Source organism: Rhea pennata, chromosome 12 (assembly GCF_028389875.1).
Source record: "Rhea pennata isolate bPtePen1 chromosome 12, bPtePen1.pri, whole genome shotgun sequence".
NCBI lineage: Eukaryota > Metazoa > Chordata > Aves > Rheiformes > Rheidae > Rhea > Rhea pennata.
The window spans coordinates 13,540,557-13,568,098 of NC_084674.1; the positions used below are offsets into that span (position 1 = coordinate 13,540,557).

Below are 27,542 nucleotides of genomic sequence, written 5' to 3' on the forward strand. Positions count from 1 at the left end.
AACCAGACAAACTACTAACGTAAGTTATGAGGGAGAAAGAACTCTGCCATGATTGAAGAAGATCCGACATAAGGAATGAGACCAGACTTCCAGGAAAGTTTTCTTTGCTTTAAGAGGCAGTTGGTTAATAAGAAAGTACCTGAGTGTTTCTTTCTGAAAAGACTGCTGAGTAGAGGATCATTTTGGCACTCTATCTCATTGACATTCTTTACAGGTATCTTCTCAGTAATATTAGAACCTGTCTCATGGAGTTGTGTCTGTGCACTACAAAGGTGTTTGCTACAGTTCTTTGTTTTCTTTTGCCTGTTTGGGGCTCGAAGGAGCAGTGCCCCTGGGAATAAAGAGAAATACATTTTATGGATATCTGCGTAAGTAGTTAGAAACAAATACAAATGTTTTGCTGGCTTACTAGGGCTATTGCTTAGTCTGTTATTTTCTCACAGCTGCGCTGTAGTTTCCCAGTAGGATATGTGTTAATAAGTAACACACTGCATCAGCCGGGCAATGACACTTTCTGAAGACAAAATCTAGGCGACTGATACCGTATGTAGACTAATACTGGCAAAGAGAGAGTGACTAACAAGACCAGACTGTACAGTGAAAATTAATTGGGTGTTGCCTGCCCTCAGGCACTGGCAGTGACCTGGGCTGTCTGCAGAACCTTCCATGACTCCTGCTGGGAGAACTGGTGGATGTCACTCCATCTACTGTAAACATGCAGACGCCACAATTAATATTTTTCCTGCTTTGAAGTCTGAGCATGAGTTTGTTTGGTTCTGCTTGGCTGCTGATGGTATGCTAAATACTGTAATAATACAGAGATGAAGGTAATCAAGTGAATAACTAGTGAATGTGCTGTGCACTTCTAAAAAGCATTGTAAAATAGAAATATAAGAGATGCTTTTACTGGCTCTTGTTCTACTCTTGAGTAAAAAGTTTTGTGAAACTTAGTAGGGGAAGGAAGGGCTATTATACTCATTAAAAAGAAATACCATTTCTGTTAAGCAGTACTGAGAAAAGGGTGGTGATATTTACTGACTGTCACAAAATGTGGATTAACAGTTTAATGAATTTGTCATAAAAATGTACCAGCCAAGTCACAGAATCTGGTTGCTTATATGAAAAGATTGGTATTTTGTTCACTCACCAACAAAAGAATGGCTTGTTCCTCATGACTGGGTAGCAGAATTTTGCAAGGTTTGAGCAACACCTATGGCTATTATTTTTATTATTAAATCTAAAATGCAGACATGCTTTTGGGTCTTACAAGTGTATGGACAGCTGGTCTTGATTTTTCTGAGGTTGTGTAGGAGTCACCTGTGGGGGAATCAGTTTGTCAGCAAGACAACCAATATACCATTCTGTTTATTTGATACAAAAATAAATTAAGAATGTTACTTAGATTGCAAAATCAAGCATTTGAAAGTTAGGAAATGCCAGATTTACAGTTGCCTATGCAACATTAATTCTTTTCCCCTGTGCCTCTATCCTGTGCATTTAATAAGACAGGATTCCTGTGAAATGTTTTTGGATGTGGTCATGTAAAGACTGTGTCATGGGGCATATCAAAGAGGGGCAGAATTAAGGTTGTACGGACATCTGGCATTTCTTAAGTGCCCAGTTTTGCAACTTTAAATAACTTAGGTTTTATATAAATTTAATTTCCTAGGCATTTTTGAAGTAAAAAGGTAAAGTAAAACTAAAACCATATATTATTGGACTATAACTATCCCTTTACTGTCCACCTTCAGTAGGATTTGGATTACAAATATTCAGCAGTGTAGCGTGGAGTCATGTTGCTTGCTATTGCTCACTGTATTAACCAAATAGTGTAAGGGGAAACTTACCTTAGGGAGAAGGTGGACTTTTGGGTTTAGGATAGTGGGCGTTAAGTCCCAACCTTAACTGTTCTTCTCAGCTACTTCCTTCCAAGTGCAAGATGGGCAGTGGATCCATGTACCAGGCTTGGAGAACATTAAGGGATGGGACAAACGTTTTTTTTTTTTTTTTTTTTTTTTTTTTTTTTGGTATGTCTGTGTGCTATACTTGGAGGAGAGTGCAAGTCTGTGTCAAGAATCTGCTCTCTCCTCTCCCTTTCTATTAGTTCCTTCAGGCTGTCTTTGAAGGGCTATTCTAACTGACTGTTTAAATTCCAGGGAGAATTCTGTAAGTCTGTTCTTTATTCCTTTCTGCTCTCCCCAAGTCATTTTGGAGCAGTCTCCTTTAGAAATATAAATTACTATCACTTGTTGACCTCCTGTAATATGGCCAGATTTATGCACTGTCCAAAAAGAAACTTGTTGCATCTCATTAATATTTTCTTACGGATATTTAGAATCTCAGAACCTGTGATTATTGCAGTTAAAATACTTGAAAATAGTTGATGCAAATGTCTGAGTTTTCTTCAGTCACTGAGATACCACCAGAATCTTTCAGATACTCAGAATAACGGACTCTAAGTCATCAAATCTAGAATTTTTCTGTGTCATTCTTATAAGACAAGACTTCTGCATAACATCTCTACAGAACAGCCTTTTTCTTGTTTTATTCTTGGATAGTAAACTCTGTAGACTTTTAAATCTTTATTTGTATAGCACTTAAAACTGAGGCTATCTGTTTTGGGGCTGGAGGTCCTAAACAGTAAATAGTAACAATCTGTAGCCTCTTCTTTTCCTCCCTGTATCTGTTGATGTTGCTTTTTTCTTTCGTAAGAGGAACAGTACAGATCTGTTTAATAAAATTGTACGATCAACCATTTTTTTCTCAAATGATAAAATGTATGTGCTTCTACCTAGTCTGTGCCATGAATTTAGTGCCTGTGGTTTCTTGGGAATTTTAAAGATTCGACCTCTGAGAAATTTTAATAGATACTGAACAAAACTTGTACTACAGACGTGTATAAGGAAGTCGGTGTGCAGTTTGTATTATGTGCATGCCTGGAGACACCAACTAGTATGTATAGTCCTTTTAAGATTTAAACAGTGTAATTGTGGTGTTCTTATTTATTAATTGCCTTGACTTAAGAAAGGCTCCTTTCCACAGTTGAACTATTTTTAATCAGGCTATAGTGATGACAAAATGCTTAGCAAAGGGAAGAGTGCTTACGACCACTCAGTAGAAATCCACAAATGGAATTGCACAGAAAAGCAAAGAAAGGAAGATGATTTGGACTTGTTTAGGGTGTGGGAAGCAGCTATATACAAGTGAAAAGATAAAGTGGGAGAAGACCAGGGCTATAATGTACAACAGTAAGGTTGGAAGGGGCCTCTGGAGATCATCTAGTCCAACCTCTCTGCTCAGCAGGGTCACCTAGAGCATGTTAGACAGGGTTGCGTCCAGGTGGGCCTTGAAGATCTCCAGAGAAGGAGACTCCACAACCTCTCTGGGCAGCCTGTGCCAGTGCTCCGTCACTCTCACAGTGAAGAAATTCCCCTTGACGTTCAGGCGGAACTTCCTGTGGTTCAGTTTCTGCCTGTTGCCTCTTGTCCTGTCACATGGGACAGCTGAAAAGAGTTTTACAAGGAGCATGGGCCAAGAGGAGATGGGGCAGACATCTGAAAACCAAGTGGAGTTATGTGCAGGTATCTGTGATAGTTCCTTACTCTATTAGAATGGCAGTAATAAGAGACAAATTAGTGAAGGGAATAAGTTTATTTTGTTTGGGTTTTTTTGTTTCCTTCCTCCTGGATGAATGTGCAAAGGCAGAAGTTTATAGATGGTTGTTGGCTTGGAAGATGAGAGTATCTTTAGAGCCCCACACAAAAATGAAAACTTGTAGTGCATGATGGAATTCCAAACTGAAAAATCTTTAATGCTTTCTTTTATGCTGATGTGCGCTCTTGAAGAAATTACCGTGCTAACCAAATCATTCTTTGTATCAAATCATTCACCTAGGCTGCAGTAACAAACTTAAGTCAGAGCCATATTTGGAGAATCAAAAGAAACCCCACAAAGCCAATTGCAGGTGAAAACCTGTCAGTTCCTTTGTCCTTCATCCCCTTAGGACTCCACATATGGTCATTTTTTTTCAACACGTAAGCCCACGTTTTTAAAAAGGAGAATAGTAATTTGCAGCATCCAAAATATTCCCACTTCTGACACAGAAATGAAATGTATTAAACGGTTTTCTTGAAATAAACGATCTGTCATTGACAGTGAGATGAAGTATGTTTTATAAAGTACAAAAAAGTAATGAAAATACTTTGCATCTTTCGTACTATTATTAGGTTGTTTTTTTCCATACTGTTGTTCTCTGCTTTGGTTCCAATGGACCTTTTTTCAGTTTGTCCAGAATATTACTGAGACCTATTTTTATCATTTATTTTAGTTCTGTTTGGTTTATTTCTAATTTTAAACAACATAATTTTAGGTTAAAATGGAAAAGACGATTCTGTGTCTCCTTCTAATACTTGAAATCCAGTATTTTTATTTTGTCTCTAATTTTCTTATTTCCTATCTCTCATTTTGGCTCCAGTCTGTTTCCTCCTGTGTGTTTGTTGTTGTTGTTGTTCTGATCCCCTTGTTTTTTCTACAGATGGGTTTAAAATACGGAGTTCTCCCTCAAAATTTGTGTGATGACTTGTTTGAGAGGGTGTTCAGATGACTGTTCAGTAACTTCTAAGTCACCTTGAAAATGAGAGTGGTTTAACAGGCCAGATAGTGTAGTTTGCTATTCTTGCAAATTATTCTTGCCAATGTTAAATGGAGAGTGTAGGCTGGCTAATCTTTTGTTGAAAACTGCTTAATATTAGCAAAAGTGTTATGTGCTAGAAGCATGTGCATCACCTATGGCAATAAACTACTTTTTACTTTTTTCCTGCAAACACAAAAGCCAAGTGGGAAGGGATATTTCATAAACCCAGTGCTATTGTGTCCTCTGGTCTAAGCCATAAAACAAGAGTAACGGAGATGTTCCCTTTGAACTTGAAATCCCTTTCTAAGCTGTGCTGATCTAACCTCAGTGAGAGAGGGAGACGATACCAGCCAGAAAAATTTCTCTTTTGGTTATTTCCCTCCCACTCTCCCCCCCCCCCCTTTTTTTTAAAGTTCTTAAGTGAGTTTGCTGCACTTCTGCCCATAAATTTAAAAAAATATTATCGTAATGTAGGTCAGTGAACTGAAACGCCACTGTACACCATGGGGGATTAAAGTCAGAGGCAGCCCTCTCCCACTCCCACTAGGTCATATGACAATATAAACAAGAAATGCAAGGAGCCTTCAGCTTTTTCTTGCCGTAATCCTTTGTTTATGCAGCACTTAAACTGACTTTTGGGGTCGTCTCTGTCTGGCATTAAAGCCCTAAAGTTTTTTGAAGTTTCTCTGAAGTTAATAAAATTAGTCTGCCCTCATTGCTAGGCCCCTTGCTGTTGCTTCAGAACAGACTACGTATCCCTTACTGTCTTTCTGGCATTTGGCTTTTTAAGTTAACAATATTTTATAACAAAAAAGAGTGTTTGAGAGAGAAAAGCAGAAAGATCTCCCAAAAGGCTATTCAACTAATATGCAAAGTGATTGCTGTTGTAGATGTTCTGAGAACTCAAGAGATTAACTTAAAATCTAGTGATTGGAGGTAAATTGCTGGTAAAGTAATTGGAAGTGTTGAGTTTCAGTTAGAGTGAACAACATGCATTTCTGTGGCTTTCTACGAAGAAAGACAAAACAAAAACTAGATTTATTTTTATAAAACTCTTGTAGTAGAAAAGATGAGGACTCCTTCCTAGCAATTACCAGTGAGCTGTTGCCCCTTCACTCATTTTACTGCAAAGAATCATCAGTTATTTTAATTCTTGCTACACCAAGTATTCTCTTGTTATTTAGTTATCCTCAGGGATACATTCATGAGAGGCTTCGCTAGCTCTTGCGGCCTCACTTACTCTTACTCTTTTTTTAATTTTGTTTTTTGGTGTAGTATTTAGTGTGAGGGACAGACACTGACACAACGATTTTGTTTCCAAGTGCTACTCAAACAACTTGCTGTTTTCCTATTATCTTAGAGCTATCAAAAGTGGTTTTTTTCCTCCCCCATGAGTAGCCTTTTCAAATATCTTTTTAAATAATGTTGGTTTGGACAGAATGTTAACAGCTAGCTAGAGGCGGAATTTTCGTAAAAGTTAACCAGCCTAATGAAAGGAACAATGCAGATGACATCCTTGGCCCAGGATATGTGCAGTTGCAGTGCTAGAATTAGTATACAAGTGCAAGTCCCTAAAAAGAACATTTAAAAGGAATGTGGCGGTTTCTTTTTTGTTTTATTTTAAAACATAGAGTATGACACTTACATGATAATTTTTTTCTTATTATCATATATATATATATATATGTATTTTAATTTTAGGCTTACGTTGCCAGTTTACTCAGAGGTTGCATACTACACTTGTTCACACATCATTCTGATTTTTTTTTCTGACAGACTTGTCAGAGAAGCTAAACTGAACCATGCTAGTATGACTATTTACCCTACAATTCAATTTTTTAATTAAGGTAAAGATGACTTTGAAGGCCTTGGGGGGGAGGTCTATAATGTAGTTTACAGTGTCTTCCTGCCCAAATTTGGGGAATAACTGTGGAAATAATAGATTATGGAAAAGTCCTTACAGGAGTATAAGAGACCATTTGTATTTCAAATATAACACTGAGAAGCAAGAAGCTAGCAGTGGAGAAGCGGGATGTTCTGTTTTGAAATTTCTGCTTTAGAAATAAAAGATTTATAGGGAGAATTGGAAAAAATGACAAGCTGTGCAGCGTATAAGTGCTTTTCAAGTCTGAATTAATACCTTTTGTTAGACTTACACTGCAGCCCCAAAGAAAGGCATATGTGCCTGAAAGTTTGTTTTCCCCTCCAACTATATCAGTTGCTCTAATAAAAGATATTATTCAGTTTCGAATTTAGGCCAGAGGTTGCCAAGCAGTGATACTACCATTAACAGTTCACAAGCTACTTCCAAGCAGTGTATGGAGGGAGGAAAAAAAAAAAAAAAAAAAAAAAAAAAGGTGTGTGGGGGAAGAGAAAAGAGCTGTGACCTTTTGCAAAAAGGCAAGGAATGGATGTTTAGGCAGCAAATGCTGTCTGGACATCTGAATACTTCTGCCTATACTCTTGACTTCACGCAGCTGAGAGTTGCTTCTGCTGTTGTCGTCTCCATGTGAAAGAAGGAAAAAAAGGCTGTAGACATTTTTGTTCCCACATGTGTGCGTGGTTTGGGGGATGCTGGTGCCGCAGTGTGCACTCTATGGTACTATGTGACCCTTTCAAGAATGGTTATAGCTGAGCAAGTGAACCCTGTATAATTTAAACAGTTACAAGATTTGAATATATGATGCTAGATTTACTGCTGTGCTATGAACTGAGTCTTTTGGCATTAAAGTATGGGCATATCTATGTAACAAATTTAAAAATACAAAAGGATGCTGGGGATTTGAATGTGTGTGTAAAACTACTGTTTGTGGAAGAGGCCTCAGGGAAGGAGAGTAGCTTTTAATAAGCTTGCAACTTTTTGGGTCATCATTTAAACTGAATAAAAGGAGTTTTCAAAATCTGTTGCACCTCTTGACCATTATTGGTAGTTATTTTGCTCTTTGAAATTCTTAATTTAACTAAAAATTGGTCCTAAGATATGAGGAAGAGAATAGCATCTTTTGCCAAAAAAAAAAAAAAATACAAATTTAAATATTACCCCAGTATTTCTTCTGATAAGTAAATAAAGGCTCTTGCTGTAGCTGAGGTGGAGTAACTTCAGGTGTTGAGCATGCAAGGATATTCACACCTACAGGATTAGGCTCACTTGACTGCATCTCATACTTTGTAATGCCTAAGGAAGGATAGTTTATCTTGCCTTACCTACCAACCTTGCTGCCTCTTGTTTCTGATAGCTTAATTAAGAATCCAAGCTTGGAATGGTTCTTTCCACTGGGTTATAAACCTTGAAATTAAAATCTGATACAACTGTCATAAGGTTTTTAGTTTAACAAATCAATGTGTGTGTAAAGGTGACTATTTAAAAAGCTGTATTTAGATGCTGAGTTAATTCTGTCACCTCTTCGAAAGTGTAGCTGTTGGAACGCAGTTCTGGAGCTAACAGACAAGATGTTTGTATAGGTGTTAATGTGCTTGCTCTAGGGATAAGTAGTAGAATGCACTTTTTGTGTGCATTGGTACTTAAGTGCTTTCACAGAGATTTCAAAGTAAATAAGAGATTTTAATTAACTGATCTTTACAGCCCATTGAGACAGATTTCCCTTTTCCTATATGGCAAAAAGGGAGATAAAAGCAGAAATATATTAATTCTTATAGTCTACTATAGTTCTGAACACAAATTGCCTTTAAAACTGAGATATTCTAGATGGCTAATCTAGTGCTCTTTGCTCATTAGAGGGTAAATGGTTTTCCAAAGGCAGAGTGATAAAAGTCACCAAACTGTCTCCGAAGTATAATTTTTTTCCACTTTAGCTGTAGACTTACGAAGTCATATTTCTTTTGCAGGTGATAGATGATTACAGTGTGATTGGTCGTTCATTGTTTAAAAAGGAAACGAACATCCAAATTTTTGTGGGTCTAAAAGTCCGACTATCTACAGGAGAAGATGGAGTAATAGAAGGTGGCTTTGGACAAAGTGGCAAATTTAAAATCCGAATTCCAGGTAGGTGCTCATAATTTCAGTGAACAAATGCTAATCTGTGTCAAGTATAAAGGATGTTTCCATATCACAAGTCTGCCTGAATATTTCCAGTAGGTGCCTAAAGGTTGTAGTATCAGCTCATACCCATGGGGTTGGTGGATTGTGCCTCCTTTAATTGATGGTAGTTGTGACTTATGAGATTGAGTGGCCTGAAGCCACATCTGTGTATAAAAAAATTGCAGGTCTCAAAATGCTTAAGTATCAGTAACACAGGAATTATGCTGTACTCAGAAAAGTTTGTGGAAATCTCTCTGCTCTTAAAATATGTATGTTTTTCAACAGAGCCATCCTGAGAAAATGAAGTAAAACAAACCTGTGATTATTTTTACCAATAGCTACTTGTTAAATATAGCATTCTGTATGCAAGTTCCTTAGGTTGGCTGTGTTCTACATGTTGTTATTACCAAACTTACCTTCAAGCAAAAACTGCGAGCACTTTGGTGAATGATTTTTTTTTTTTTTTTTTTTTTTTTTTTTTTTTTTTTTTTTTTTTTTTAGGGATCTCAGGGGGATTTTATGGCTTGTGTCCTTTGGTGTTGTAACTTTATGTGGTACTGTATTTTTCATCATTGATGAACTACTGCAAGGATTTCTGCCTCCTTAGCTTAGTGTGTGGGGAATGATGGGTTCTAGAGTTTCTAAGAACTGTCATTATTGTTGCTTTTTTTTCTGTTAAGGCTGAAAAGCTATTCTGAGCCTCTGAAGAGCAATAATAACTGCTTCATTTAATTCAGCTTGTACGATAATGTTCTAACAATACCAGTAGTATATGCTAGTAGTACTTTGCATTTCTCTATTGTCTCCAGCCTGGTTGTTAGTAGTTAGGTCTCTACTCTCTCTCTCTGGGCAGATGAGCAAAAATACTGTTGTTCAAGGGGAGAAAAGGAAGCATGATGTAGTATGACACCAAATAATCACATACCAATTGATGTACAGAGAAAACTGGAAAAGTTTCCTGATTTCTTGCCAAAGATGGACTAGTATCCATTTAACTTCAGGCTTTTTGATGCAGATGTATTAAATCTGGCCCCTAGCAAATAGTCTGTATTTTGACTCATCTGATGAGAATTTCTAACTAAGCAAAAGGCTCCATTTTTTTTATCCCAGTTGTAATAATTCCAGTTTTGTCACCAAATGGCAGACTTTGCAGGTAGCACTGAAAGCCTATTAGCAAATAGAGTGTATACTTAAAGAAAGAAATTGCAGTGGGTGCATGCACGTTTTTCATTTTTCTAATTGGAAGGGTTTTTAAGTGTTCACTAAGATAGGTAACTTCGGTAGGTGATGAAATAATGTGTGAATGGACTGTACCACTGAAAAGGGTTCAGGCTGAAAATCAAGATGACGTCTTAAAAATGTAGTGTCATTGGTAACGTTTGTTCTGTAGAGGCAGTGGACTGAGCAGCTGGCATATCTGCTGCTTATGTGGGAGATCTGCTTTTGAGCTTCTTGGTGAAAATGGCCATAGGAACTTAAAGTGAAGGCTAGTGTATACATTTTAATAAGCACTGTTGAAATGTTACCACTAGTTCCTGTTTATTATCTAGCAAGTATTGTTTGATGTTATATCTGTTCTTGTGGTCTGCTTGAGCAATAGTTGTAGAAAAGAACTTTACTCAGAGCTTACTGAGTAAAGGACAGTAAAGTAGGAACAGAAATACAATGAAGGAGAACAGGAGGATGGTACTTACATTGCCATTTCCAAATTGTGGGTTAAGCAAACCCTTCTTCATGAGACAGGCAGAAGCCTAATAAGGAGTAGTCTTTGTCACATTTGTCAATGTAAGAAGGAACAATAACTGTGAACCAGCAGTTGTGTTAAGAAAATAGCACATAAATTTAGAAAATGTCATTTTAGTTTGAAGGTCAAGTTAATGCAGAAAGAAATGATACATTTCACCAAGGTGTTCCTTATCTAAGCTTGCTTATGCTTTCCTGATGTTTAACAGTAGATCATGAAACAGAGGGTCCTTTGTGTCTGCTCTTCCAATGAGAAGAATATTTGAATTTTAATTAAAATAATTGAATTTAGTATTTCTGTAAGGTAGGCAGAATAATGTAACTTAATTTTTCTTTAGCCTAGATCAAATTTGGGTGCTTTAGCCCTCTAGAAAGAAGAGGCAATAAGCAAAAATCAGCTCACGCACAGTATTTAGCAAAGCACAATTAGCAAAGAAAAAAACCACAGAATCTGGAAGGGTCTAAATAACTGTTTCTTTAAGAGTTAAAAAGATTTGTGTGTAGGGGGAGGGCTATTGCTGTGGTGCTGTTTAAGTCAACTGCAGTTCACATTCCATTGTTAGGTCAGTGTTGCTTTTTTAATGCGTCTGCATCCTGTTTGTGGGTTTCTCAATTTTTTTTTTTATTGAATTACCTGATCAGATTCTTCTCTCCATTCCCCACTATTCTTCGGCTTGGTTCCACTCATTTTCTGTTTTACAGACTTCTGTGAAGAATTCTTTATAATTTTTTTTGACTTTCTTTATTTCTCAGTGATTCCTTCACAAATATATTAACGAGTGGGAGGGAAGGAAAGGAAAGTGCAAGTTAAACTGTCTCAAACTGCCTCAGCCTGTCAGTCAGTCAGTCTTATTTAAAACCAGTCCTAACCACTGGAATTGAATAGTTTGGGTAGTTAACCTTATGATAGCTGGGGTCCAGTGTTGTTTTTAGAGATTTGTTTCTAAAAAAAATTAAGTAGATGTATCAGAGACGTACCTTGATAGCTTGAGGTGAGAGTGAATCATGGCACACTGTGGTCTGTTACAGAGATTGTTCTGGCACTACTGCTGGTGGCAACTGCCTCTGGCACCATGGTTGCTTGCAAGAGGAAGTATTGGGGTTTGCATGTGTTACTCCTTTGTCATTTGGAAATGGCTTGTGTTTGACTATAGATTTCAGTTTGGGAACCTTGTGTTCCTTTTCGTGGGCTGAAACTTGGCAGACCTTGGAACTGGGATTGATAGAACACAGGATCTGTTTCTTTTTCTGGCACTGCTTATATGCAACAGTAATTCTCTGTATCCTCTCTGCTTTTCTGTTCTGTAAAATGGGGATAGTTGTTATCTATTTTGGAAAAAAAAATAAATGCTGTGAAACCTCTGACTTGCATTTATTCCCGAATTTGAGTATTGATATGTTATGAAAAGGTTCAATTATTTTCCTTTAGAGTGTTAAAAAAAAAAAAAAAAAAAAAAAAAAAAAGTGTGTCTAGAACATAGCATGCAATTGAAAGTTTCTCAGCCCCTGAAAGATGTCAGCAATTTGGAAGAAGTTCAGGAAGGAGCAACAAGAATGCTGAAGAGGCAGAGGGGATTGATTTATGAGGGAAAGAAGATGAAAAGAAATGCATGAAACTTGGCTAAATGATGTTTAAGTGGGAGATACGATTATCTGAGAGTACTTGAAGAGCATAATGGAGGGGAATCCCTTCGGGTGGTCTGAGGAGGTAGAACTAACGCTGATAGCATGATATAAAGCAAAGCAAAGTGTAGCCTGATTATTGAGAGATGTTACTTAGCGGAGATTTGCCATCTTTGCAGAGAAAGAAGCTGAAGTTCTGTTTTGAGAGTACTTATATGTAGATGAGTCTGGATGTTTGCTAGTGCCTGTTTCTTTTTTTTTTCTTTTTTAATTTCTCAGGGTGGTGGAAATTAGAAAAACAATATATTGTTCATATGGTTTCTGTTGTATTCAGGTAAACTTTTATTAGCTGAATGACACTACACTGTTTAGTGTCATTTAATTTAAACAGTATATATGCATGTGTATGTATGTGTGTGTATATATATGTATATGTGTGCATTTGCTGGCAAATCTGCTATTCTCTAGGGCTAGGTTGTGGAGCTATTTGTGTTCTAAGAGAGGAAAAAGTTTCAAGATACATTACTCTAAAAAATAGTTGGTTTTTAGACTGGTTGTATAATCAAATACATAAAAAGGAGGACTTAATCACAGAATGGTTGAGGTTGGAGGGGACCTCTGGAGACCATCCAGTCCAACCTCCTGCTCAAGCAGGGTCACCTTAATCTACTCTGTCAGCTCAGCTTGGTTTGCAAATTTGTAATCTGATTTAATGAGTCCAGTGATATCATTTAACACATTGGTGCTAGATACTCAAATTTCATTGGTTCTGACATGTTGACTGTCTTGTGTTTAATTATTGTAAAATGTAGCAGCTTTTAAAATCTAATTGGTATGTATGTGGTATCTCAGGCATAGTTCACTTTTCTTTCTGACTCTGCCTTTACCATCCAGTTGTTAGTAAAACATTCATCCTTTCTGTTGTGCTGTGGTGTGTTTGACTGCAATTTTTTCTTCTCTTTCTGAGCTCAATACAGTAAAAATTGCTATACATGAGATGTGTTAAAAAGCTACATTATTTCTTAGTACAGAAGAAGCAGTGCGTATCTAACATTCATAACAGTTCAGCATATTTCTGAATTGAGCAAATTTAAATGTAATAAAATGCACACTCTTCACAGGCAGAGCTACAAATGAGAAAATCAGGATGTGAGCTTTTTTACTTTAGTATTGTTTGTACCTGTTCAGGATAACAGTAGTCTTAAGCTTCTTACAACAGCTGAAGGCAAATTTGTTTGTGACCATTCCTAGTGTTGCCACTTTTAAGTGTTCCATTTATAAGTGTTATTGCGTATGAGAGAGCAAGTCTGTTTTCACTGTGTCTACTTCTTGTCTTGGTAGAAGGGTTGAATGCATCATAAAAGTCTACTCTCAACTTACAGTGTGGAAGTTCCTTTTAGTTCAGGGGTCACAATGCCTCTGGGATCTTGCAGTGTTGGTATAAGATGATGTAAAGTGGCAAGAATTAACTAATGTGCTTTTGTTCTCAAGACTCGCACATTTTTATGTGAAATTAAGGGTAGAAATGTTAAGTACTGTTTTTCTCTTTTCCTTAGTGTATTGTGGAGATGCTGTGGTATTTAGTGTGGTATTTCTGTATCTTGCTTGATTCATTAAATTGGATTCTGTGCTGACCTGTAAAGTTCCTAAGATAGAGAGGGAAAGCACTGATTCAAGAACTGTAGGTGAGCAGCATTGTTCTGCCTAATCTCAATCCCAGTTGAAAATTATGGGTTTAAAAGTTAGGCTCTTGTAAATTATTTCTTAGCATTCCACTTAAACAAGGAAACTGAATGAATAGAGTTTAAATAATACTAGGGAAATTGTAGTTGTGCAAAGATAGAAACATGCAATGGGAAAATAATTTTACATCCCATGGACTTCCATAATTTCTCTTTAGGATTATCTTAATTGTGTTGTAGTTTCCTTTTATTCAAGGAGTGTGTCACTCTTTTGATGGCTCTCAGCTACTATATGCACACCAATGTAGGTAGCATTTGTAGAGTATTATTATGGCTTCTTTTAAACAGCTATAGGAGATGAACTTTAGTTGATAGTAAGTGACTGCCATACTTCAAACTCTGTAATTTGGATACCTTACAGATACCAGCAGGATTAAGGCAGTCTAAACTTTTTCATTGCACTGAGGATAATTAAACATTCTGTCACTAAGCAGCATATTTTTTTGTGGGAGATCATTTGGAATTATTTTCTTGTGTTGTGCTAAAGTAAGGTAATCTTTTTTTCTTCGGACAAATGAAATTTAGGCCTGTTTAAAGTCCATGTTTGTCCAGTCTGTCTTCTCTTTTATTAGAAGAAAATAAAAAAATGTTGGCTTCAAGGATCTGGTAGGTTGCCATCCTTGTCGGTATCAGGTGAGACTGAGCAGGATTTCAGTCAGCAGGAGAGACGAAAGCCCAAAGGCAAAGAAATTTGTGTTTCTACATTTTATTTAAAAGCTGGAGATTAGCTCTGGTTGTTCTTTCACAATCTCTCTTCCCCTTCTCTCTAAAACAAACAAAGCCTAAAATCCTTAAGGGGTACTTCACACAAAAATCTCCTTCTGTCCTTTTTGTGAAAGTTGGCTAGTATAGTGTGGACAGGAGCTGGGAGAAGATTGTTGCCAGGGAAGCATCACTTCCCTGTGTGATCCTCTCCTGAGTGGATTAGGCTGTAGTGATGTAAATCTCCTGTTGACTGTATAAGCATTAGGAATTTATATTGCATTTATATGAAGAACTTGAAGAGAAGGACTCATCTGCCTTTTAAGGGGTGGCATCCTGCAAGCCCATATTGACTTTTGGAGCTGAATATCCAGTTTTCTTGACCTTAGAGTGTGGGTTGTTTTTTGTAGAATCAAAGCCAAGATTTGTGCATGTTCCCTTTAAATGAAAACAGAGGTCAAAGTAATGTTAATTTATTAACTGTTTCTCTTCCTCATCTGTAGTATTATCAGTAGATCTTAGTCTTGACAGTAAAAACTGAATTGCAGGAGTCTGTCTCTAAAGTTAGAGCATTGAAGAGTGATGTATGGATTGTAATGACTGGTTTGATAGGCAGCTTCATTGTATACTAGAATGAGTATTGTGCCCAGGGGAGGTTAAGACCCTGGATATCAAAATATAATTGAAGTATGTGTTAAGCAGGCTGCAGTTCTGGGATCAAGCAGACACTGATGATAGAAATATCAAGCACCTGGTGACACAGCAGTATTTATTGAGTGCCTATGGAGAAGAAAAAGGTCCAGGTCCTCTGTAAGCCCTTGGTTTGGGTGCAGTACAAGCTGCACAGTGATCTTGCTGGATTTTTATCTTCCTGTAGAACTAGTTAGTTTTGAATAATTGAAAGGAATGAGATGAGCCAGCTTTTTTCTCCCCCAGTTCCCTTCCTGTCTGTGCAAAAGGAACTTCAGGAGAGAGTTCCTTGTTCAGCAAAAACACTTTGTATCCAAAAGATACCCTTCCCACAAGCAGCGCTAACTGCTGTAGTTGGAAGGACCTTTGGTATTCCTGCATTACTTGATGTAGTCTTAATGTTTCTTCCCTACTCATCATACATACCATTGACTATGGCGCTCCCCTTGAAGCTGGTGTCACAAGTGGTCTTCAGGAAGAATCACGGTACTCTGACTAATCGTTAGTTCGTGGTAAAGAGCAGTGTGCACTGAACCTTCTCCTTGCCCTGGATAGAGAAGCACCTTGTTCTCACAAAAGAGTGAGCTTACCAGCACAGCAAACTCAGGTTATATATATAAGATGTTTCTAAGCCATGAGGACTAGGTGCATAATTTAAACTAAGATATGTGCTCAGCAGCATGTTTTTTAGGATCTGGATTTTCAAAGGAAGTGCACTATCTTGAGATTTGTGGTAATGCTATTTATTATGACCCTACTTCTGTGTAGGGTCTCCTGTGGTCTTGCATCTTCCCAGTTAATCCAGGCTTTGTTATTTTGGCGGACTGTGAGTTGGAAGTTGCATTCCCTGACAAAAAAGAAACATCTCACATATTTAGGGCTGCTACTTTGCAGATTTTTGAATAATCACGGCAGCAGCTGTAAGCTGCTTGGTCCTTGCTGCATGGTCTAGATCATTGATGGGGATGTGTCTGGTTATTGATGTGGCTAAGCAAGCTGCTGCACTTTCAACTCATATTTGCCATCACATCACCACTGGCTTATCTAGTGACCTTTTCCAAATTATCAAGTATCTTGCAGCTTTATTTTGCTTTTGTATAAACCACCCCATTAGGCCTTCATAAGCTTTGCCTAGTGTGCTTAGGAAATTCTTCGTTAAAAGGAGTTCTTTTACAGTAAGTTATCCTTTTGTAGGAAAAAGGAAAATATGTTAGTAGATGGCAAAATTAAGTATTCCATCAGGAAATGAGCAAGTTTATTTCCTCTATAAAAATAATCCTGCCCTATTTTGCATGTGCAATAGTTATAGTCCAATAAAACTGTATTCAAGTTTTTAAAATCTTGCCACGTTGTCATTTAGAATACTGTTTGCTTTAAGTGGAGAGACCTTGCAAACTCAAATATCCTATTTCCAGATAGGCTGATTTCTGCATTTAATTTTGATTTCACTGGATTTCTGCTGCTGAAATTGCAAACTGTTTGGATTAGAACATGGCATGGAACAATATGATCAGTCTTCTCCTTTAATATTATAGAAATGTAATTTGGTAGTGTACAACAAACACACGAGCAGGATGCATGTGCTACCTTTTGTTTTTTGTTGTCTTTTTAGGTTTTCATTTTGCAAATTCAACACTCCTTCCCTGTAATTTCAAGTGTGGAAACTTTCTGGAGAAAGAGTATAGCTAGCAGTGTATTTTATTATGTGTCTATAGAGATCTGCTAGGCAGCATTAGAACAGCAAAATATATATATATGCACACACACATATACACACATACATATATATAGGTTTCCTAAATACTGTGTGTCTCCTAGAACAAGTGGGAGTTTCCATTTTTGTTTTAATTCTAGTCCAGTTCAATATGCGAAACCATATACTTTCCACTGTAGTGTTTGAATGCTTCAGCATATTCCTTGAAAAAGTACTGAAGGGTCTAAGCATGGTTTCTTCAAAAGTGTAACAACATATATATGTCTGATGATAAAACTAAAATTAGTTCACTGCCACTCATTTGTTAAATGCTATAGTTCTGGGAGGGAAGAGACTTTTCTTGCTAAGGTCTTAGTTGATGTCTAATACAGCTACGTATGAGAGATTCAGAAGATCCTTGTGGAACCAATTATGGGACTAATCTGCATCAGGAGACTGTCAAAAATCAATACTTCTCTTTTAAAGTATCGTGAGACCCTCCAAAAAATGTGCTGGGGACTTGCACATTTTATGATTACTACCTCTCTTCTTTCAAATGTTTTGTGGGAGTTCTGTTCTGAAGGATTACTCATTTTAATGAGAAATGACTGCTAAGTACTCTGGGCACAGGTGGAACATGAGATTTCATTGTTATCTTTTTGGGTACAGTTCATTCTGTCCCCCTTGTAGTGGGCAGCTCTCTCCAAGAGCCCTCTTGCTGACTTGTTTCCTTAGAGTCAAGGTGTGGAAGCTGAGATCTAGATTGTATTCCTAAGCCTGTAGTTAATTTGTATAACATTGAAGGAGGAATTATTTTCCTTCATCTTTTTCTCCTTTCTTAAGCACAAAATGCGCTGATGTAGAGTCCTCACTCATGACCTCAGTATTTGAATGGAAAATACTCAGTTCTAAACTTTTATGTAAGTAACTTTGATCCTGTGAAATGTCAGTTTCCACAAGCTTGGTCATGCATTCAGAATGAAATATTTCTCCCGTTATAGAAAGCGGACTTGTTTGCTTGATTTTTGATTGTTCATCCCTTGGGCCCTTCACCTTCCCCTTCCACCAGTGTTTGGTCAGATATCTTTGTGAAGTCTGAGTAAAAACATGCACCATGAGGGCTTCCTGGGGGCATAGTTCTTACGTGATTTGCAAATTGTAGGCTATTTGGAGTATTGACTTTTAACAGTAGCCAGTGCTTAGTGGATATGGGAAAGGTCACCTGACAAGAATGCTAATGTTGAAGGGCTGATCTAAATTTTCTTTCTGGGACAAGAAATAGTTTTATTTGATGGTGTGCATTGATTTTTATGGACATCTGTGTAAAGTACTCTTTGGTATGTTTTCATAAAGTGATGTGAGTACTTGAAGGAAATAACTGAAGCTTCACTGGACATGTTTTGATGGGGGAGAAGGGTGTCTGCTGTGAAGTGGTTTTGTACAACGTGAACAAATTCATTTCCTGGCTGTAGCTATAGTGTTACTACATTAAAAAAAAAAAAAAAAAAAAAAAAAAAAAAAAAAAAGCTGCGGCAAATCTTCAATACCTGGAACAAAAGTTATAGGTGAAGAACATCATCATCCTGATTTAGAAAAGTATCTTCTAATAATATCTGAGGCTATAGCTTCAATCATAAGAATTGCATTTTGCCTGCATATTTGTGCTGTAGATTTTATCAGAATAGATTTTTTTAAACCTCTGAGCTCCCAATTCTTCCCCTCTTTTTTTTTTTTTCTTCTCTCCAGCTATTGCAGATTAGGAAATCAAGGAAATTTAGTAATTTGGATAACCTGTTCTTCCCTGCTACAACTGTTAGCTACCCAGTTTCACTTACTGATGTTACTTTAATCTGCATTGTATCTCTTGTCGCCCTTTCCCTTCCCCCATCTCTCTCCATCCCTCTCTCCTCCCTGAGCAAGTTCAATAGCATTTTGTATTTATGAATATATATTATGAATATATATATATAAATATATAAAAGAACTATAGAACTCTGAAACAAGAAAATGGTCCCATGACATCCCTTCAATTACTTTGCTGTTTTGTCCTTAACTGTCTCTGTCTTTGGATATAAATGAGGAACATTTCCTGTGCACCTGAGGCTTATAATTCAGTTCCTGGCTTTGCTGCCAGCTACATATTTCTGAATACATTTGCTTACCTTCTCTGTTTTCTATTTGTGAAAATAACATTCCCTTTCTCAACTTTGATCACTTAGTGTATGAATGTGTTAGGCTAGGGACTAAGTAGTCCTAAAGTGTCTGCACATATGGATTGGTGTTATAATATGAATACAACACAAAATATGCATTTGTTTTCTTTGATTGCAGAAAATTATCTTTGCAAGCTAGCATAATGCTTACATGGGCTATGCCAAGCAGTGTGTGCCAGGTAGCACCATTAGCAGCAGAGAAAGAAAACGTTTTCAAGGATTGAAAATGTAGTAAAGAATAAAAGTTTCTGCTGACAGAAACAGGCTGTTTGTCATAAATTGGGGATTCTCTTTTCATGGCTCATTACAATTGACTGTTCTCGCAGGTACCTCTTCAGAAGATGTATGAAGTTTATAGTCCCTCTGGAGTTCATGTGGAAGTTGATACCTAGTGGTATCAACTGTGGCTTTTTGCCCTAATTTTTCTTCATATTTTCCTTATTATGCTATAAGAATACTCTAAGGTACTTTGAGGATCTAATTGTTTTTGCTATTTTTTTTTTTCCTTTTTCTATATTGAATTGTGAACATTCAGAGCAGAGTTGAAGTTTTGGTTAGTTGGAAAAAGATGGTAACAGCCTTTATTCCAGGACTACTAAGAGAACATGCAAGAATTTTCTGGAAGCAAAACTAATATTTCACAAAAGGCAGATGCATTTCTTTTTCTAGTTGTCACTAAAATCACATTTGTTGAATATATATGAAGACTTATATAAGAGGAGGCTGTATTTACAGCTAGGACCAGTTTTAACTCAGTATAGCTCGGGAACTGGTTCCTTTTAGCTGTGCTTTTTTGTCCTTCAGGTACATCTATTCTACTCTGTGGATTTTGGCTGCTTGAACTTCTGAGATGAGACCAATTTTGAACAAGAGGCGAGCAACCACAGTGCACCAGTACGATTTTATTGTAACAGGGAAATTGTAAGAAAACTTTAGCTAGATCTTTGGCTTTTGCCTTTGTAAAGCTATACAGATTTTGTAAGTGTTTACAGAGTTGATAGAGTAAATTCAACATGGCCTGAGAAAACTAAAATTGGTGTATTACTGGTGTTAATTTTTTACTTCAAGTGAAACTTAAACTTTGATTTAATAATCCAGGCTCTGCCTTCATGGTTCTTTCTTTATTTTATAAAGTTTAACATTCTTAGAACATTTTTGCCTTGAGTGAGCCCTGCTGAAGACCAAACACAAATCAAATCTTTTGGAGAAAATATAAAACATCTATGTCTTTCACTATTCACCAGTTTATTCCTGTGAAAAATCAAATGAATCTCTCACCCGTGAAAGTAGAATAATTTGACTGTTACTGTCCAACTGATCAATGTATGTTTCACTAATATTTACACTTAAATATGTGATTAGGTTTCAGAGTAAGCATGTACTAGAACAAAAGCAGGAGTGATTTTCATTTAGAATTTGTTTCTGTAAGTGCAGAAAAAGATCACTTTTATTTTGACATCTGGAAAAAAAAAAATCCAGGGAGATTAACAACTCGTCTTTATTAAAGCTCAAAATCTTATTTTAAAAAAAAGGTGACTATAATATAAAATTTTGTTTTGCAAGTAAATTTGGTTAAGTAACTTTGTCTCTAATTTTTGTAAAGGATAAATTTGCATTATGCAGAGATGGTGACTTTTAAGTTGAGTAAGGAGAGGGAAAGAGAGAAACCTGTAAACTTTTGAGGGAAAGGTTTGTAAGAATCTGAAGTTTCCTGCTTTTGTTTGCTGTTGACTGGGAATCTCCTGTTTAAGGCCTATTGACTGCATCTCTCTGTATTTAAAACTTCTGATCGTATGTTATGAAGATGTAGTTTTGATTTCGGGACACGCTACTTCTGTAATAAGTGAAAGCATGTTATAGTTTCCTTGCTACTTTTATTTAACCAGATACTTAGAATTTATTTGGGAAAGAAAAGGCAGGGAAAAGGCTAGCTGTAAGCAAGTTGAGGTAGGGTATTTCAGTCCACCTCTGTCAATGATTTCTAATTGAAGCTGTCTGAGTCAGTCTTAATACAATTTAGTTATCACCAGCCAGAAGGATTTTATTTATGGGATGGGGCCCGTTAGAACTTCCTCCGACCCCTGAGAAGCTGTGAATGGGAGAGAGCTGATCAAGCAGGCATGCCTGGCTAGCGTATGCATTTCTTTAATAAGGCAGGGATTGATGTCTTCTGCAGTTCAGGGGTTAGGTAAACAGCGGTCCCTCGGTTCAAGGCTCTCCATGTTCATTTGTTTGTTTATACAGATCTCAGAAGGTTAGGTTAGCCTTCCTGACATCTCAGGGGAGCTTTCCTGACCATGGTATAACCTCATCTGCTCCAAAGTCATTCAGGAGGTGTTGCATCCTTTTTTAGGAAAGGTACCAGCAGAGTGGAGGTGCCTATAACTAGTACTTAAATGGATGTAATCAAAGTGGATTGAAGACTAATCTTGTCTTCAGCAACTCATAGATAATTTGCACATATATTATATGTAAATAACTATTGTACTTGCATGCTCTGACTTGACATTTTTACACAAAGATAGCTAGTGACTTAAACATGTGACTGAGGCCCTTTTTGAACTGCAGTTTTAAAAATCAGTAACACATGATTAATTTCACCAGAACTTTGAGGTTAAATCTAATTTTGTGCTTCTCCTATTGACTTGGCAGTTGTAGTCTGTTAAATTGGATAGGTTAAATCCTGAATAAATAAGTGGCATTACTAATTTTTAAATAAGTTAGTGATGGTTACATGTTGAATGGTACTGTGAGTTAGTGTGCATCTTATCAGGTTCATTTCCACAGCTGTCCCAGTCTTCCTCTTGAACAGAGGCTGGCAATGGTCACATAACAAGTGAGAAAAGTACAGTTCAAATTCTTCTAAGATTTGTTGCAATATAATTCTGATGAGTGGAGTTGTTCTGGAATTTGAGGATGACTGCTCAGTGTTAGGGGAAGTGTGCTTTCTCATACATGTGACTGACTGCTTTTAACATGTGGCATGTTGTGAAGTTGGCTTAAATCCCAGAATCTGTTGAATTAGTTTTTGCTGATACGATGTCTGGCAATTTGTACTTCATTTTTCTGCAGCACCTCTGTTCTGCAGCCATGAAGACCCAAACAGATATTAATAAACTAGCCTTACAGCTACATCACAGCTTGTGAAATGTCCTTTCATACAGGTGGGGGGAAACGGAGACATAAGTGTGGGCTATAAATTGTCAGTGCCTGGACTAGGTATTTTGGAGAGAGCCAGGATGTGTACTGACCTTTGCTGTCTAATAACCCAGAGTCATGCTGCATGACCTGCAGTGTCATAGAGGCAGGGTAACTCGGTTGAGTTAGCTTTGTACCAGTCCCAGAGCTTTTTCAGGAAACCTGAACCTTGCCAATAGTATCAAAAATAGGACAACACTTTTTAAGTAACCTGTCATGTAGAATTCCACATGGATGGCACCTGTGTTCAATGTTGGGGTGTTTTGAGTGGGAGAAAGGAGACCATTTCCCAGCTGACTGAGGTTTTGAAGTGTCAAAATATGAATGTCTTGTCACCTTAAATAATGTGTGGGGTCTGACTTAAATGTTGGGTTTTGTATTTAATCAGTATTAATATGATAACAGGAATGTGACAACTGAAGCGAGCACAAAGAGATTATCTTCTTAGCCAAATGCATCCATTAGTTAGGAAACAGAGGTTTCTATTAAATGAAGCAGACAGATGGGCTATAGGAGGTGGCTGAGAACAGGAGGGGGAGGGGGCAAAAAGGTGAAAGTTGAGGTTTAGAAAATCTCTATAAAAATAAAAACAAATCATCTGTCTTAATGGTTGGCGTTTTACCCTCCCGTTGCACTTTAGGGATGGTGCTCCGATTCCTATCGAGAACATTACACTGAAACTTAATCTAATGGAGCACTTACTCCTGTCAAAGTGGCTCAGCAGTTGCTCTACTACCCCAGAAAGAAATGACCAGCAAGGCTTCAAATACAGGACAGTGTTGCCATCTTCTGAAAAATTACTACTTTAAGATCCTCGTAGACGGTAGATTTGATCTTCTCAGTGTAGTCTGTCCTTTTTTGTAGAGGAGTACGTTGGGAAATAAAACCATGTTGCTGCATTTCAGAGCAGTCGTAAAATTCTGTGCGTGTATGTGTGTATGCATATATATGAATCCCTGTCCAGTAACTGTTGCAACAATGTTTACAGCCAGTGTTTGAAACTAAGATAGTACTATAAATAATTTTAGATAATGAAGATGATAAAAAGAAAATAATATAATTAAAAGAATTTTACAAGATGGGCAATTCACTAAAATAGATGGAGTAACACAATACATTAAAAATATTTGTAACAGCACAAACAGGAGACTAGTGACAGGAAACATCTGTCTTGCCAACTGTCCACTGGACTAGCCACTGCATAACATCTCCCCAAAGGTTGAGAGAGGGAACTTGTGCTCTGTTGCATAACTGAACATCAGAGCTGCAGCCTTAGAGTGTGTGGTTCTTTTCTGCCATAAGGTTATTTGGAGAGGGGAAAGGGGAGAAACCCTGGATCTATTTTACTTGGTGACACATGAAAAGAGCCTTTTAGGATGACTTTGCCTAGGGTTAATGGAATGACTGTGAACACATTAAATTTGAAGTTCAGTTCTTCTGGAAGTTTTTCCTGATAATTGAGCCTGGATGCAACTCTGTCTAACATGCTCTAGGTGACCCTGCTTGAGCGGGGGGGGGGGGGGGGGGGGGGGGGTTGGACTAGATGATCTCCAGAGGTCCCTTCCGACCTTACTGATTCTATGATTCTGTGAACTCGATTTAATGTGGAAACAATTCTGAATGTGAGTAGTTAATGTCTGGTTGGCTGAAAAGAGTCTTCCATTGGTTGGTGACTTTTAACTTCCATCCTATTTTGATTTTGCTGCCTACAGTTGTTCCCCACTGGATTTTGCCAAGCTTTCCCTTAGCCTAGTTTTGTGTGGAATATCAGAATTCATGGTGTAAAGAAAAGAGAGAAACTGGAAAGGGAAGTGTGTAGCAAAAAGAAGAAATAGCATCCTCTCTGAAATTTCCAGGCTTCACATGGAGTTTAGGAAATAAATTAAAGGTTCTTTTAGTTGAAACGAATCACTGTATTTGTTTGCATTACATCAGTTTGATTGTTTTTTATTTCTTTCTAGAGTATTGTCTTAAATATTAACGAAAAATGGGACTCATGGGAGTCCAAAATGGACTTTTCTTGCCTCTTCACATTTGGTCCACTGTCCTTGCCTAGCCAGTTCCAAATTAACTGTAGTTTGAGGGGCATAAGCTATATGTTCTTATAGACTCTGAATGTAGAGTGCTTTTAGAAATACCAGCTTCCTTAAATACAAACTTTGTTGTAAATATCATGCACTGACTACTTTTTTCCCCATATTGTCATTTATTTATGTATACTAATTTTTTTTTTTACCCCTTCTTCTGCAGTAGGTGACAGCTTAAGGGGAGGAGAAAAAAGCCTAAAAATAAAGCATTTGAGGCAGGTGATAGGTTATAGAGATTCTCCTTTCCTGTTTTAACAATAGGAAACGCCCTGTACATACTGTGTGGAAGGAGAGGGAGCAGAGGAATTCATATTCTCTTAGCTTTTATGAAGGGTTGCAGGAGACATTCATTTTGCAAACTGCCTTGTCGTTCCCGTTTTTGAACCTGACACAGGGCCTGCTTTCTTGTATGTGTTGTTTTTTCGAAGGGAGGGAGGTGACTGGACGGCTAGCCCCCTGACAGGGCAGTTTTAAAACATTCATAAAACTTTATTGGGCTACCACCCTTCCAGATAAATATTTTCTGAGTTTATGGGCTTATTTTAGGGACTGAAGCTTAATAGCAGCTTTGTAGCCCTATCCGTCCCCAAAATAGCCTTTTGGCAAACCCTACCTCATGAGGCTGCCATGCTTTCCTAGGTCTTCAGAGTTTCTTCATCACTAAGTTATTGCCCTTTTGCCCCCTTCCAGCTTTGTATGACTAAATGAGATCAATGCTAAATAACTCTTTCCCCTTCCCTCAGGATTGCTCGGAGTTGAAAGCTGATCCAATGTACCATATTTGGTTGTCATGAAAGGAGAAAGATTACAGTAGTTATTTCCTTTATTAAATTGGGTTTGTTAGGCCTGTTTATTAGTATCTTAATTATGAAAGACTGGACTGCAGAGGTGCCTAAGATAAAATAGGAACTTCAGGACCGCATAGGAGACTAGAACAGGGTCATTTGGTCTTTTAGATTTTCAAAACAACCAACCACATTTTTCTTTGTTTTAGGTGAGATTGACAAATCTTAGTCTGGAAATGCCCTTTTCCAGACCATTCAGTGTTAAACATTGCATACACCTACTTTTTTCTTTTTCTTTTTTTTCTTTTTCTTTTTTCCCCCCACCTTAAAAATAGAAATATTTGGTATAAAATAATACTCAGTTTTGTTTCTATGTTTCCATGACTATTGTCTTTTATGTCAGTATGTCTTGAGATTTTTCCTGAAAGTGGAGCTGACATAATCATGACTCTCTAGACGTCTAGATCCGCCCTCCTCATGTCTAATTTGTTTAGATGAAGAAACTGTTTACTTCTGGAAATACTGTTTTTCTGTAAATGTAACATTACTATAAAAAAAAAAATAGGAGTGGCAGAACTGATATGTTCCATGTAAGAATGAATTGAAAAGGTTCAGATCCTTCAAAATACCTGACTGTCCGACTATTTCAGTACAGGGCGCTGACTATTTCAGTACAGGGCAAAGAGATTAGGGGCATGGCTTCTTACAGAAGAGGGGGCTCTGGAATTGTGTATATTATATGCAGAGTTAATTTTCATGTAATTCTGGGCAAAGCAGACAGTTGGAATTTTTTATATATTCATATGTGAATATTATTACAGTATTCATTATTTGAATATTATGGATATGAACAGTTTCAAGTCCTCTTCTCTGATGTTTTGTAGTGGTAGTTTGTCCTCCTGCTAGTACCTGAGTGTTCCACAAGCAGATTGGGTTTATCCTCTTCTTATTATTCATTTGTTTTTTTTACCTCTGTGAAGGATGTTATCTCTGTTTCACAGATACAGAGCGGAAGTAGAGAAGAGACCTTTAATAACTTGCTGAAGGTCACCCAGCAGGACTCTTGAATTTTACTTCACTGCCATTATAAGACCATCCTTGCTGGGGCTTTTGCAGTGTGTTCTGTTTTAGTTTAGTTATGTGCAATGTTCTTTAGCTGACCCCGTTTGAACGGGATAGGGTTGGACTAGATGATCTCCAGAGGTCCCTTCCAACCTGAACCATTCTGTGATTCTGTGCTTAGGTCAGCCAGAGTCATGTTGTCATTGATTGCTGATAAAGTCCAAAAGAAAATAAATAAATAAAAAAAAAGGCACCATAATGATGTGTTGATCCCTTCATTCAGGGATTGTGGATTAAACTTCAGAAGAAACTGGTGGTTACCTAATTCCTGAGTATTATAAAACTGGTCTAGCAATGTAACTGAAAGGCATTTTAAGGAAATAGCCTGTATTGGAATGAAATGTTCGGATGATTGAGTAGTTCTCTTATTTCTAGGAACTCATAGTTTTAATGACACAAGATTAAGTTTTTAAAAAATGCATCTTGTAGTGTTTCTTTTTTCAGTCTCCGTTGTTTGTGGTACCTCATAAACATCGTGCTGTAGCAAGACTTTTCAAAGTACTTGATACACATCAGTGTTCCTGCTGCAATGACATGATACAACTGGCGAAGTTCCACGAGCCATTTTCCATTGCCACTAGAGAGACTTAATTTTGGGCTGTTCATGGCAATAAGGGCATGTTTTAGGATTCCACAAAGGAAGATGATGTAGAATATGTCCTCCTTTTTGTTAATTTGTCTGTGCATACCATGCATGGCTCATGTTCAGTTTACTGTACCCTGAGTGGAATTTTGCATACTATCCTGCTGTTAGTATGAGATCACGTCGTCACAGTATTCTACTTAGCCGCCCTCTAACAAGCGCTAAGCTTGCTCCAGCCATAAGTGGGGCTGTGAAGGCTTAAGGCTTGGTGATGACAAGGTGTAAGGCTCAGACGGGCTGCCTTTTTGGATCTAGCATGCTTTGTTACTGAATTCTTGCTGTGATAGAAGACAGTGCACATCATCTAATGTAATGATAGCGGCAGGTGTTAACTAATGTTGCATACCATTTTATGTTGACATCTTTTTCAGTTAAACACCTTCCCCCCCCCCCCTTCCACCCTGCCCTCAAAAAGGGACCTAGTGGGGGGATTTTATCCTCCTCTTAAGCAGTTTTGGAGAAAAATCCTGCAATAGTGTGTGTACATGTACCAGAGTTCCTAACAGCTTCCTTCCCAAAATAGCAGGCTAATGGTAGAGAATTTCACTCTAAATTATAGAAGAAATGGATATAGAGAGATATTAAATATACTGCTGAAGACATAATGGGCCAAATCTAGATGTAATGAG

General features: G+C 37.4%; 1 protein-coding gene across 2 annotated transcripts in view; it reads left to right on the top strand.

Annotated features, from left to right (window-relative positions):
- The window catches only part of EEFSEC (eukaryotic elongation factor, selenocysteine-tRNA specific), a 134,039-nt gene that overhangs the window by 84,197 nt on the left and 22,300 nt on the right, over positions 1–27,542 (top strand). For both annotated transcript variants that reach the window (XM_062585823.1, XM_062585822.1), the window contains exon 6: positions 8,480–8,636. In XM_062585823.1, the coding sequence (XP_062441807.1) occupies positions 8,480–8,636 (157 nt within the window). The remainder of the gene's footprint in view (positions 1–8,479; positions 8,637–27,542) is intronic.